General features: G+C 38.4%; 2 protein-coding genes across 7 annotated transcripts in view; one reads left to right on the plus strand and one right to left on the minus strand.

Annotated features, from left to right (window-relative positions):
• Window positions 1–9,224, minus strand: part of LOC133657144 (mitogen-activated protein kinase 8-like) — a 48,215-nt gene extending 38,991 nt beyond the window's left edge. The window contains exons 1-2 of one of the 4 annotated variants that reach the window (XM_062058107.1): window positions 8,988–9,224; window positions 8,666–8,911 (exon numbers count right to left, since the gene is read on the minus strand). In XM_062058107.1, coding sequence (XP_061914091.1) covers window positions 8,666–8,701 — 36 coding nt within the window. In that variant the 5' untranslated portion in view covers window positions 8,702–8,911; window positions 8,988–9,224. Of the gene's footprint in view, window positions 1–1,219; window positions 1,401–8,665; window positions 8,912–8,987 lie in introns of those variants that run through there. The other 3 variants (XM_062058106.1, XM_062058109.1, XM_062058108.1) reach the window with 3 other exon arrangements.
• ptpn20 (protein tyrosine phosphatase non-receptor type 20) overlaps window positions 8,599–13,663 on the plus strand; it is an 85,774-nt gene continuing 80,709 nt past the window's right edge. For all 3 annotated transcript variants that reach the window (XM_062058099.1, XM_062058101.1, XM_062058102.1), the window contains exon 1: window positions 8,599–9,135. The gene's annotated coding sequence lies outside the window, so the exon portion shown is untranslated. The remainder of the gene's footprint in view (window positions 9,136–13,663) is intronic.

Below are 13,663 nucleotides of genomic sequence, written 5' to 3' on the forward strand. Positions count from 1 at the left end.
TATGCATGTATATGACACTATGGTATGGTATATGACACTATAGTATGGTATATGACACTATGCATGTATATGACACTATGGTATTGTATATGACACTATACATGTATATGACACTATGGTGTGGTATATAACACTATGGTATGGTATATGACACTATGGTATGGTATATGACACTATGGTATAGTATATGACACTATGCATGTATATGACACTATGGTATGGTATATGACACTATGGTATGGTATATGACACTATGGTATGGTATATGACACTATGCATGTATATGACACTATGGTATGGTATATGACACTATGCATGTATATGACACTATGGTATGGTACCGGTATATGACACTATGCATGTATATGACACTATGGTATGGTATATGACACTATGGTATGGTATATGACACCATGCATGTATATGACACTATGGTATGGTATATGACACTATTGTATGGTATATGACACTATAGTATGGTATATGACCCTATGCATGTACAGTATATGACGGTATGGTATATGACACTATGCATGTATATGACACTATGGTATGGTATATGACACTATGGTATGGTATATGACACAATGATATGGTATATGATACTATGGTATGGTATATGACACTATGCATGTATATGACACTATGGTATGGTATATGACACTATAGTATGGTATATGACACTATGCATGTATATGACACTATGGTATGGTATATGACACAATGGTATGGTATATGACACTATGGTATGGTATATGACACTATGCATGTATATGACACTATGGTATGGTATATGACACTATGGTATGGTATATGACACTATGCATGTATATGACACTATGGTATGGTACATGACACAATGGTATGGTATATGACACTATGGTATGGCACATGACACAATGGTATGGTATATGACACTATGGTATGGCACATGACACTATGGTATGGCACATGACACTATGGTATGGTATATGACACTAAGCATGTATATGACACTACGGTATGTATAGGACGAGGCCTGCTTGTTAAACAGCGTCTATGAGCCGATGCTGCGTTCACGGGTAGACGTAAAAAGGAGAAAATAGGAGAGGAACCGACACCTCCGTGTGCTATACGTCGTTAAAGAGCGGCATGCACGTAAAAATGACACACGACCCTCCCCCCACGGCCAAACAATGAGCACGTCCGAAGAACAGGCGCTCTCGGGTCCTCATCTTACCTCGGTGCTGAAATGTGGAGAGAAAAAAAACTCCGCAGCCGGTGCGATGTAATGTTCCGGAGCAGCGGGACTATGCGTCTATGCCGCCGGTGCAAAGCGGTTTTATTCCGTTGTGCGCCTTAAAAATACATGACCTCACCCCGATCCACTTGCCTACGTTTCCATCTGCCTGCTTCTGACAGGCCGGGACCAGCGGGGGAGGGCCGTGCGCATGCGCGTACCAGTAGTACGTCATTCCTCCACAGAGACACACCCACCTCCATTAGCTCTTCCTTCCGCCTCATCTATCCGGCTATCAATACTTGGGGAAAAATACCATATGTAGTAATATACTATACTATAACACCACTACATTGATCATTGAGCTCTTGCAAATGCTATGCAGGTAAATACCATAGACGAGCTTAGACATAATCACTGCTATGCAGAGGTCAAAAAAACATTCTCATTTTTGCAGAGACAAAACCCAAACATTTTTTGGAAAAGGAAAATGATTATGATGATTTTTCTCCCCTACAAACTAACCATATGTTGCAAAGACAGTGCAAAGTAAAAGTACTTCTGACCGTCCATAGAACACTTACAACACACCATACAAGGTCAAATGTTAATATGTTTGAATATTAAATATTTTCATATTTTTTTGTTACTTTATATTGCGTACTCTGATTTACGTATATTTTCTTAAAGGAAATTTGGTTAAAAAAACGCGCATTAGGTACACCTGATCTAGTACAAGACATGTATACTTGCATTGAATAATACTCTGTTTCATACTGCCAGAGCGGTATTAATGTAACAAGGTGGCTTTGTTCAAATATATTGGCTATTACTAACTATAATGTACTCTGTGAAATATCAAATCAATCAATAAATCAATCAATCAATCATCCATTTTCTACCGCTTGTCCCGTTTGGGGTCGCGGGGGTTGCTGGAGCCTATCTCAGCTGCATTCGGGCGGAAGGCGGGGTACACCCTAGACAAATCGCCACCTCATCGCAGGGCCAACACAGATAGACATCAGACAACATTCACACAATCATCCATCCATCCATCCATTTTCTACCGCTTGTCCCTTTTGGGGTCGCGGGGGGTGCTGGAGCCTATCTCAGCTGCATTTGGGCGGAAGGCGGGGTACACCCTGGACAAGTCGCCACCTCATCGCAGGGCCAACACAGATAGACAGACAACATTCACACTCACATTCACACAATCAATCTAATTTAATTTGTATAGCCCTTAATGTTGCAATACAATACAATACTGTTACATATACTGTAATACTGTACATGGTATTTGGGATTTGTTATATATTGTATAAAAATCTAATATAATATAATAATATATCACTATATATTATATAATGTATATATAATATGTAAATATTACATGTATGTTATATTTTATATTGCTACTATGGTACATTTTTAGTCTACTTTATACCTTTTGTTTTCGCCCTCTTTTTGTGCCCTTGTGTGCCTTATCCTTTCCATCCTTACTCTTTTCATCCTTTGTAAATGAGCTACTGTGTGGAACAATTTCCCTTGTGGATCAATAAAGTGTGTCTAAATCTAAGTCTAAGTCTAATCAAATACATTCTGTAGATTTAACTGTTAAAAACTCAGTCACCAGATGTATTACTGTAAAATTTACAGGGGTTTATACACCAAACTTCCTTTTATGGTAAAATTCTGATCTCTGAGCTGCCAGTTTTTTACCCCCAAATTTATGGTCGTTGTTTTTACAGTGCATTACTGTAAATGACAAAACTGTACCACTTTTATGTTCAGACTAAAATTCTAGTGACAAAGCTAACAGTTTTTTTTTTAACCGCAAAACCCAAGGCCGTTGTTCTTACAGTGCATTTCTGTAAATTTTAAAATGGTACCACTTTAATTCCATCCATCCATTTTCTACCGCTTGTTCATCTCGGGGTCGCAGGGCTGCTGGAACCTATCCCAGCTGCATTTGGGCGGAAGGCGGGGTACACCCTGGACAAGTCGCCACCGTAAAATGTATAGTTGTTGTATTTAAATCTATAGTTGTTGTATTTACAGTGCATTACCGTAAATACAAAAAATGATAGTGCTGTTATTTTTACAATAAAATTCTGATGATAATTGAGCTGCCAGTTTTTGGTCATTGTTTTCACAGTGCATTACTGTAAATAGTAAAACAGTACCGCTGTTACTCAGCTGACAGTTTGTTTATTTCTTCCGTCAAATCTATGGTTGTTGTTTTTACAGTGCATTACTGTAAATAAAAAAACTTTTATGTTAAGAGTAAAAGGACTGTTTTCACTGCCGGACTCTAGAAAGAGGTTCCGCAGCCTCCGTAGCAGAAACTCCAGGTTCTGTAACAGCTTCTTCCCTCAGGCCGTAAGACTCTTGAACGCATCATAATAATCCCCTCAATTCCCCCCAAAAATGGATTAACTTGCTGGAATATAAAGACAATATAACATATATCCATAAACGTGGATGCATATGCAAAAGTGCAATATATTTATCTGTACAGTAATCTATTTATTTATATCTGCACCTTATTGATTTTTTATCCTGCACTACCATGAGCTAATGCAACAAAATTTTGTTCTTATCTGTACTGTAAAGTTCAAATTTGAATGACAATAAAAAGGAAGTCTAAGTCTAAGTCTAAGTCTAAGTCTAAGTCTAAAAGTATGGCGATTGAGCTACCAGTTTATTTTACCGTAAAATCTACGATTACTGTTTTTACAGCGCATTACTGTAAATTGAAAAACGGTACCGCTGTTATTTTAACACTAAAATTCTGCTGGACTGAGCTGGCAGTTATTTTTACCGTAAAATCTACGATGGCTGTTTTTCCAATGTGCATTACTGTAACCGACCCCGAAGGGAATAAGCGGTAGAAAATGGATGGATTACTGTAACTGTACTGCTTTTATTTTTCTGGTAAAGTTCTTGTGACTGAGCAGCCAGTTGTTGTTTTTTAAATGGTATAATCTATGGCCGTTATTTTCACAGTGCATTACTGTAAATTAAAAAAATCGTATCATTCATTTTACAGTAAAATATTGTATATTATTATGTTTTATATTTTGCTGTAAAATCAACCAACAGTATATTATTGACACCTCCCAAGCAGTGCAGTTGTACACCACTGCAAACTGCAACCACACGGATACACATATTTGTTTCTCCTATGGTTGTGAGTGAGTGACAGCAGTGCTTGGACCAATGTCTAATTGTAATTTTTTTTTAAATTGCTGCCTTGCTGTCGACATAAAACCACATCTAAAGTAGCGTGCCACGTTACATCAAGCTATCTCTATTGGCGTTGTAACAGACTTAAAAGTAATTAATTAGATTCCTCGTTACTAGTAAAAGTTATTATATAACGCCGTTGTTACGAACATTGGACAGCACTGACTCAAAAGGACACCACTGATCATATTTAACTTAAAGGGGAACTACACTTTTTATTTTGCCTATCGCTCACAATCCTTATGAGAGACATGATGATGGTTTTTTTTTCATTCTAAATATTAAATAAATGCAATCAAAATACCTTTTTTTTGGCCTATAAAGCCCTTAAAGGCCTACTGAAATGAATTTTTTTTTATTTAAATGGGGTTAGCAGATCCATTCTATGTGTCATACTTGATCATTTTGCGATATTGCCATATTTTTGCTGAAAGGATTTAGTAGAGAACAACGACGATAAAGTTCGCAACTTTTGGTCGCTGATAAAAAAAAACCTTGCCCCTACCGGAAGTAGCGTGATGTCACAGGCTGGAGGGCTGCTCACATTTCCCTATTGTTTACAATGCAGCAAGAGAGATTCGGACCGAGAAAGCGACGATTACCCCATTAATTTGAGCGAGGATGAAAGATTCGTGGATGAGGACGTGAGAGTGAAGGACTAGAATGCAGTGCAGGACGTATATTTTTTCGCTCTGACCGTAACTTAGGTACAAGGGTTCATTGGATTCCACACTTTCTCCTTTTTCTTTTGTGGATCACGGATTTGTATTTTAAACCACCTTGGATACTATATCCTCTTGAAAATGAGAGTCAAGAACGCGAAATGGACATTCACAGTGACTTTTATCCCCACGACAATACATCGGTGAAGCTCTTTAGCTACTGAGCTAACGTAATAGCATCGGGCTCAAATGCAGATAGAAACAAAATAAATAAACCACTGACTGGAAGGATAGACAGAAGATCAACAATACTATTAAACCGTGGACATGTAAATACACAGTTAGCAACGGGTCCTCACAGAGCTATGATAAAAACATTAGCGCTCCACCTACGCCAGCCAGCCCTCATCTGCTCATCAACACCCGTGCTCACCTGCGTTCCAGCGATCAACGGAAGGACGAAGGACTTCACCCGATCATCCGTGCGGTCGGCGGCTAGCGTCGGCTAGCGTGTCTGCTATCCAAGTCAAAGTCCTCCTGGTTGTGTTGCTACAGCCAGCCGCTAATACACTGATCCCACCTACAACTTTCTTCTTTGCAGTCTTCATTGTTCATTAAACAAATTGCAAAAGATTCACCAACACAGATGCCCAGAATACTGTGGAATTTTGAGATGAAAACAGAGCTTTTTTGTATTGGATTCAAAGGTGTACCAATACTTCCGTTTAACTAGTGACGTCACTCGCATACGTCATCACACAAAGACGCTTTCAACCGGAAGTTTAGGGGGAAATTTTAAATTGCACTTTATAAGTTAACCCGGCCGTATTAGCATGTGTTGCAATGTTAAGATTTCATCATTGATATATAAACTGTCAGACTGTGTGGTCGGTAGTAGTGGGTTTCAGTAGGCCTTTAAGACATGGCTAGCTAGCTAGTGGCTGAAATCCATCCGCATTTTGCAGTGTTGTAGCTACTTCTAAATCACTAATCCTTGCATCCATGGCGACAAATAAAGTAAGTTTCTTACAAGTACCATCCCTGCAGGACGAGGAATAGCTTAACATGTTTCACTACACACCGTAGCTCACCGGCGTCACCGCTAATGACGCCGTTCCTGAATGTAAACAAACGCCATTGGTGGATCTACACCTAACATCCACTGTAATGATACCAAGTAGAGGAGCGTATCTAGTCGATACTACTATGTTGATAATACATAGAGATTTTTTAGCATCACAAAATCTTATTCCGTTTTTTTTTTTACATTTATATTATGTTTATAAACTCAGGAAATATGTCCCTGGACACATGAGGACTTTGAATATGACCAATGTATGATCCTGTAAGTAGTTGGTATCAGATCGAAACCTAAATTTGTGGACTCATCCAAAACTTATGTGAAGTATCAAACAACAGAAGAATAAGTGATTATCACATTTTAACAGAAGTGTTAAAAGAGAAAGTAAGCAGATATTAACAGTAAATGAACAAATAGATTAATAATTCATTTTCTACCACTTGTCCTTAAAGGCCTACTGAAAGCCACTACTACCGACCACGCAGTCTGATAGTTTATATATCAATGATGAAATCTTAACATTGCAACACATGCCAATACGGCCGGGTTAATTTATAAAGTGCAATTTTAAATTTCCCACGAAACTTCCGGTTGAAAACGTCTATGTATGATGACGTATGCGCGTGACGTCAATGGTTGAAACGAAAGTATTAGGACACCGTTGTATCCAATACAAAAAGCTCTGTTTTCATCGCAAAATTCCACAGTATTCTGGACATCTGTGTTGGTGAATCTTTTGCAATTTGTTTAATGAACAATGAAGACTGCAAAGAAGAAAGCTGTAGGTGGGATCGGTGTATTAGCGGCTGGCTGCAGCAACACAACCAGGAGGACTTTGACTTGGATAGCAGATGCGCTACCCGACGCTAGCCGCCGACCGCATCGATGATCGGGTGAAGTCCTTCGTCGCTCCGTCGATCGCTGGAACGCAGGTGAGCACGGGTGTTGATGAGCAGATGAGGGCTGGCTGGCGTAGGTGGATAGCTAATGTTTTTAGCATAGCTCTGTGAGGTCCCGTAGCTAAGTTAGCTTCAATGGCGTCGTTAGCAACAGCATTGTTAAGCTTCGCCAGGCTGGAAAGCATTAACCGTGGAGTTACAGGTCCATGGTTTAATAGTATTGTTCATTTTCTGTCTATCCTTCCAGTCAGGGGTTTATTTCTTTTGTTTCTATCTGCAGTTAAGCCCGATGCTATCACGTTAGCTCCGTAGCTAAAGTGCTTCACCGATGTATTGTCGTGGAGATAAAAGTCACTGTGAATGTCCATTTCGCGTTCTCGACTCTCATTTTCAAGAGGATATAGTATCCGAGGTGGTTTAAAATACAAATCCGTGATCCACAATAGAAAAAGGAGAAAGTGTGGAATCCAATGAGCCCCTGTACCTAAGTTACGGTCAGAGCGAAAAAAGATACGTCCTGCACTGCACTCTAGTCCTTCACTCTCACGTTCCACATCCACGAATCTTTCATCCTGGCTCAAATTAATGGGGTAATCGTCGCTTTCTCGGTCCGAATCGCTCTCGCTGCTGGTGTAAACAATGGGGAAATGTGAGGAGCCTTTCAACTTGTGACGTCACGCTACTTCCGGTACAGGCAAGGCTTTTTTTATCAGCGACCAAAAGTTGCGAACTTTATCGTCGATGTTCTCTACTAAATCCTTTCAGCAAAAATATGGCAATATCGCGAAATGATCAGGTATGACACATAGAATGGATCTGCTATCCCCGTTTAAATAAAAAAAATTCATTTCAGTAGGCCTTTAAGAATTTTGACAAAATAATAGAATGGAAAATGACACAATATGTTACTGCATACGTCAGCAGACTAATTAGGAGTCTTTGTTTGCTTACTTACTACTAAAAGACAAGTTGTCTTGTATGTTCACTATTCTACTTAAGGATAAACTTGCAATAAGAAACATATGTTTAATGTACCGTCAGATTTTTTGTTAAAATAAAGCCAATAATGCAATTTTTTGTGGTCCCCTTTATTGAGAAAAGTACCGAAAAGTATCGAAATACATTTTTGGTATCGGTATACCGGTACCAAAATATTGGTATCGGGACAACAATAGTCCAAAGGTAACAATTTTGTGAATGTCAAATGTGCAGAAAACCCCTTAAAAAGTGAGGTGCAATGTTTTTAGATTATATACTAACTTAAGAATTGTGACAATGATTTAGCCCTTTATTATTACCCAGTATATGACATACAGATTCTGCAGGACTCTTAAATTCATAGCAGTTGTTTTCATACTGCAGCACTGCATGCACTACTGTACAACTTAGCAGCACAGTGAAGTACAGTAGTTAAATGATCCATTCCTGGCTATTTCCGTGTGCCCCCCATGCGCAGATGCCCCTGCAGGGCCTGCAGAGAAGCGCAAAGGAGCGCCACCTGGACGTCCCGGTGCAGACTCCCGCAGTAAGGAGCATGCTAGCACGCTGACTGACTTACCCCTTGCTCCAGGAGAGCCCGCAGTGTTATGATCATTGTGCCGACTGGAGCTCCCGACCGACCGCCCGCCCGAGCCGCTTCGTCCTTCCCTGGGCGCCGAGTGGCGCACACCTCCGGGAGGAAGGACCCGTCAGACGGATTAGTTGAATCGGCGTGGCTGATCTCTCGCCTCCGGCTATTGGACGCTCCTGACTTGTCGCTGTCAAGCCGCGGGGATGATCCAATTATGTGTTTAGCGGCGAGGTGCTAAGAATAGAGCAAATTACAGCAAAGGGGGGCGAAAAAAGAAAAAAAAAAAGTTTCTCAAATGAACGATGCCAACCTGCAGATCCACGCCGAAGACGAGGTGCTCTTCCCGGGGAGACGTCGAAGCAGCGATGCGATGATCGGGAGGATGACTTTGGATCCTTGGTGGGAGCACTGAAGACGGAGCACAACGACGGACAGGATTGGGTTACATATGTGACCAGGTGAGACATCATATCTCCATCTTTATCATCACACACACTTCCAGGATGACGAGACTATTCGGGCCCGTATAGTGTACGTTGTACTGGGGGTGCAATGTGAGGACACCCACATCCTGTTTGTCCCTATTTCCTTAACAGCAACATCTCAAGCTTGGTCTGGCCGCTGTTATGTGCTTGCAAGGTGGATTAATAATGTCAATAAGAGCGTACAGTTGTTGGCTGGCCACATATCAATATGTCAGACTGTAAGCATCGTCAATAAGACGATAAGGCTTCTAAAAAGTGCGGGAAAATGCTACACATAATCAAAGACAGGTGACCATTTTGTGACCCCAGTGTCAAAAAATATAAAAACATTCTACTTTGTTTCATTTTAGTGCACTTTTGATGTAAGGATAATATAACATAACAAAACAATGTAAATTATTTTACCGACCAAGTGTTTTTTGGGGGGTTATTTGTGTTCAGAGGGTTGGTCTTAAACTGGATTAGAAGTTATTTAATGAACAGGAAACAATACGTCTACAACGCTAAATATATCCTGTGGTGTACCTCAGGGATCAATACTAGGACCAAAATTGTTCAATCTCAATATAAACGACATTTGTAAAGTTACAAAAGGTTTAAAGTTAGTATTATTTGCGGATGATACAACAGCGTTTTGTTCAGGAGAGAACACACGGAAGCTAATGCAGATAATAACAGTTTTTTGATTGATTGAGACTTTTATTAGTAGGTTGCACAGTGAAGTACATATTCCGTACAATTGACCACTTAATGGTAACACCCGATTAAGTTTTTCAACTTGTTTAAGTCGGGGTCCAAGAAGAAATGAAGAAATTAAAAAGATGGTTTGACAAAAACGGACTATCTTTGAATCTCAGTAAGACTAAAATAATACTATTTGGTAACAGCAGAAGGGAAAGTCAAACACAAATACAAATAGACGCAATAGAAATTGAAAGAGTAAATGAAACCAAATTTCTAGGTATGATGATTGGTGATAAATTGAACTGTAAATGTCATGTAAAATAATATACAACATAAAGTAGCAAGAAACATGTCAATAATGAATAAAGCAAAACATGTTCGAAACCAGGCCTGGGCAATTATTTTGACTCAGGGGCCAAATTTAGAGAAAAAAAATGTGTCTGGGGGCCGGTATATCTCTTTTTAGGAACACTAATACAAAACCTCACAATAATGTCTGATTGAATGCTAAAAACGTTATGACAGACCGCCTTAAAAAAAGGAATGGAATTTAAAAAAATTTTTTTACTGAATGAGACACCCAGAATGTACATGAAAATAAAGAATGTGGGATTTACAATATTAACTATGAACGATAAAACACTGAATATTGACAACATATGAACGTCACACCCACTCTCCGTCTACATATTTTACAATCAAGCGAAATGCAACAAAACAGCGAAATATGAACGCGAAGAGTACAAATAAACCCACCTACAATCTGATATATCTGATATATCACTAAACTTTAGAACTTTGTTGTGAAAATCTCCTTCCGTGTCTGTCCCTGACACCCGCATTTCAGGCTGACACTCTGGAAACACTCTGTGGAAACGCTCCTCCACCCACACTGCTTGGTGCCTGCTGTGACTTAGATGACCATAGTAACTAGAATATCATGCAAAAGCGCAGATTCCAACCATTGAAATACTTTGTATAGTTCAAGATTTACGGTCATTTGAAAACATCACTGCACATCATAATGGCAGCTACAGTTTCCATCTTAAAGATCTAAAAAATATTATTTGGGAATGTCCGGCAGGCCAGATTGAAAAGCTTGTGGCCTTAATTTGCCCAGGCCTGTGCTAGACCAAAAATCACTCCACTCCACTCCACTGCTCGCTAGTGTTACCATATCAGAGTTATTTTGTAGAAACATGGGGAAATAACTACAAAAGTACACTTCATTCATTAACGGTGTTACAAAAAAGATCAGTTAGAATTATACATAATGTTGGATATAGAGAACATACAAACCCTTTATTTATTGAATCAAAAATACTGAAATTCCACGACATAGTGAATTTGCAAACAGCTAAAATTACACACAAAGCAAACTATAACCTGCTACCAAAGAATGTACAAAAATTCTTCTCTACTAAAGAGGAGAAATATAACCTCAGAGGAAAATGTAATTTAAAACATTTGTATGCGCGTACAACACTTAAAACCTTTAGCATATTAGTATGTGAAATTAAAATATGGAATGGATTAAGTAAAGAAGTTAAACAATGGACTGATATGATCCAGTTTAAGAGGTTGTTCAAATTAATAGCGCTTTCAAAGTACAAAGAATAATAATTATGAGAAACACTTTCAATCTTATTGAAAATAAGATATTCTTCATCTCAGTATGTTTATCATGAAAAACTGCTGTATTAATCATTCACGGACGTCATTGTGCTACAAAAATAAGTCAGTAAATGAACTTATGTATTTGTAAACGCTCTGAAGTGGGAAAGGCGTAAGATTAAATAAGCTTTGCTTCTTCCTACTCCTTTTCGGACATGGTGTAAAGTGAAATTATATTAAATTGTGTGATGTATTATACTGTAAGTGTGTTCATGTTCGCAATAAACTAAAGAAAGAAAGAAGAAAGAAAGAAAAAGACGATACGGCTTCTAAAAAGTGCGGGGAAATGCTACAAATAATCCTGGACGTAAAAGACAGTTGACCAATTTGTGACCCCCGTGTCAAAAATATATAAAAAAATTCTACTTTGTTTCATTTTAGTGCACTTTTGATATAAGGATAATATAACATAACAAAGCAATGTAAATGATTATACCGACCAAGTGTTTTTTTGGGGGGATGTTTGTGTTTACAGCCAAGGCCATGTGTCATGAGCTGTGGATAAGTTCAGTTCAAGTAAGCATTTAATCAGGACTAAAGTAATCTGGTTGCTGGGATATTGATGAGGAGTACACCCAGCAGGTACAAGGCATTAAAACAACATTGGGAACTTGTTGTTGATTTAAATATTCCTTTTTTTTTTCATTTTGATTTTAGTCAATTGTGGAATGTCTATTTAAACTTGCCATGACAGTTCTGGCTTTATTATTAACCAGTGTTTGGTGCCAAGTTAGTGTCAGCGCTTTTACCTCCCTTTTTTGTCCACTTCCTCTGCCTTGAGCATTCCCAGCAGGCACAAGACGTTAAAACAACGTTGAAAACCTGTTGAATTCGGTCCTGACGTTGAGCAACTCAAATATAACGTTGTGCTTTTGACGACGTTTAATCAATGTTGGGTTCTGACGTTGATTTGACCATTGAATTTTGGTCATTTCCCAACCAATATTCCACAACACAAATACAACGTTGAAACAACATGCTTTTTGATGACATTTATTCAATGTTGGGTTTTGACGTTGATTTGACCACTGAATTTTGGTAATTTCCCAACCAATATTCTACGTTTGCACAACACTAATACAACGTTGAAACAACATGCTTTTTGACAACGTTTAATCAATGTTGGGTTCTGACGTTGATTTGACCGTTGAATTTTGGTCATTTTCCAAACAATATTCTACAACACAAACACAACGTTGAAACAACATGCTTTTTGACAACGTTTAATCAATGTTGGGTTATGACGTTGATTTGACCATTGAATTGTGGTAATTTCCCAACCAATATTCTACAACACAAATACAACGTTGAAACAACATGCTTTTTGACGACATTTATTCAATGTCAGGTTGTGACGTTGATTTGACCACTGAATTTTGGTAATTTCCCAACCAATATTCTACGTTTGTACAACACTAATACAATGTTGAAACAACATGGTTTTTGACAACGTTTAATCAATGTTGGGTTCTGACGTTGATTTGACCGTTGAATTTTGGTCATTTTCCAAACAATATTCTACAACACAAATACAACGTTGAAACAACATGCTTTTTGACAATGTTTAATCAATGTTGGGTTATGACGTTGATTTGACCATTGAATTGTGGTAATTTCCCAACCAATATTCTACAACACAAATACAACGTTGAAACAACATGCTTTTTGACGACATTTATTCAATGTCAGGTTGTGACGTTGATTTGACCGTTGAATTGTGGTCATTTCCCAACCAATATTCCACAACACAAATACAACGTTGAAACAACATGCTTTTTGATTACATTTATTCAATGTTGGGTTTTGACGTTGATTTGACCACTGAATTTTGGTAATTTCCCAACCAATATTCTACGTTTGTACAACACTAATACAACGTTGAAACAACATGCTTTTTGACAACGTTTAATCAATGTTGGGTTCTGACGTTGATTTGACCGTTGAATTTTGGTCATTTTCCAAACAATATTCTACAACACAAATACAACGTTGAAACAACATGCTTTTTGACAACGTTTAATCAATGTTGGGTTATGACGTTGATTTGACCATTGAATTGTGGTAATTTCCCAACCAATATTCTACAACACAAATACAACGTTGAAACAACATGCTTTTTGACGACATTTATTCAATGTCAGGT

The sequence above is a fragment of the Entelurus aequoreus genome, linkage group LG09 (genome assembly GCF_033978785.1).
Source record: "Entelurus aequoreus isolate RoL-2023_Sb linkage group LG09, RoL_Eaeq_v1.1, whole genome shotgun sequence".
NCBI lineage: Eukaryota > Metazoa > Chordata > Actinopteri > Syngnathiformes > Syngnathidae > Entelurus > Entelurus aequoreus.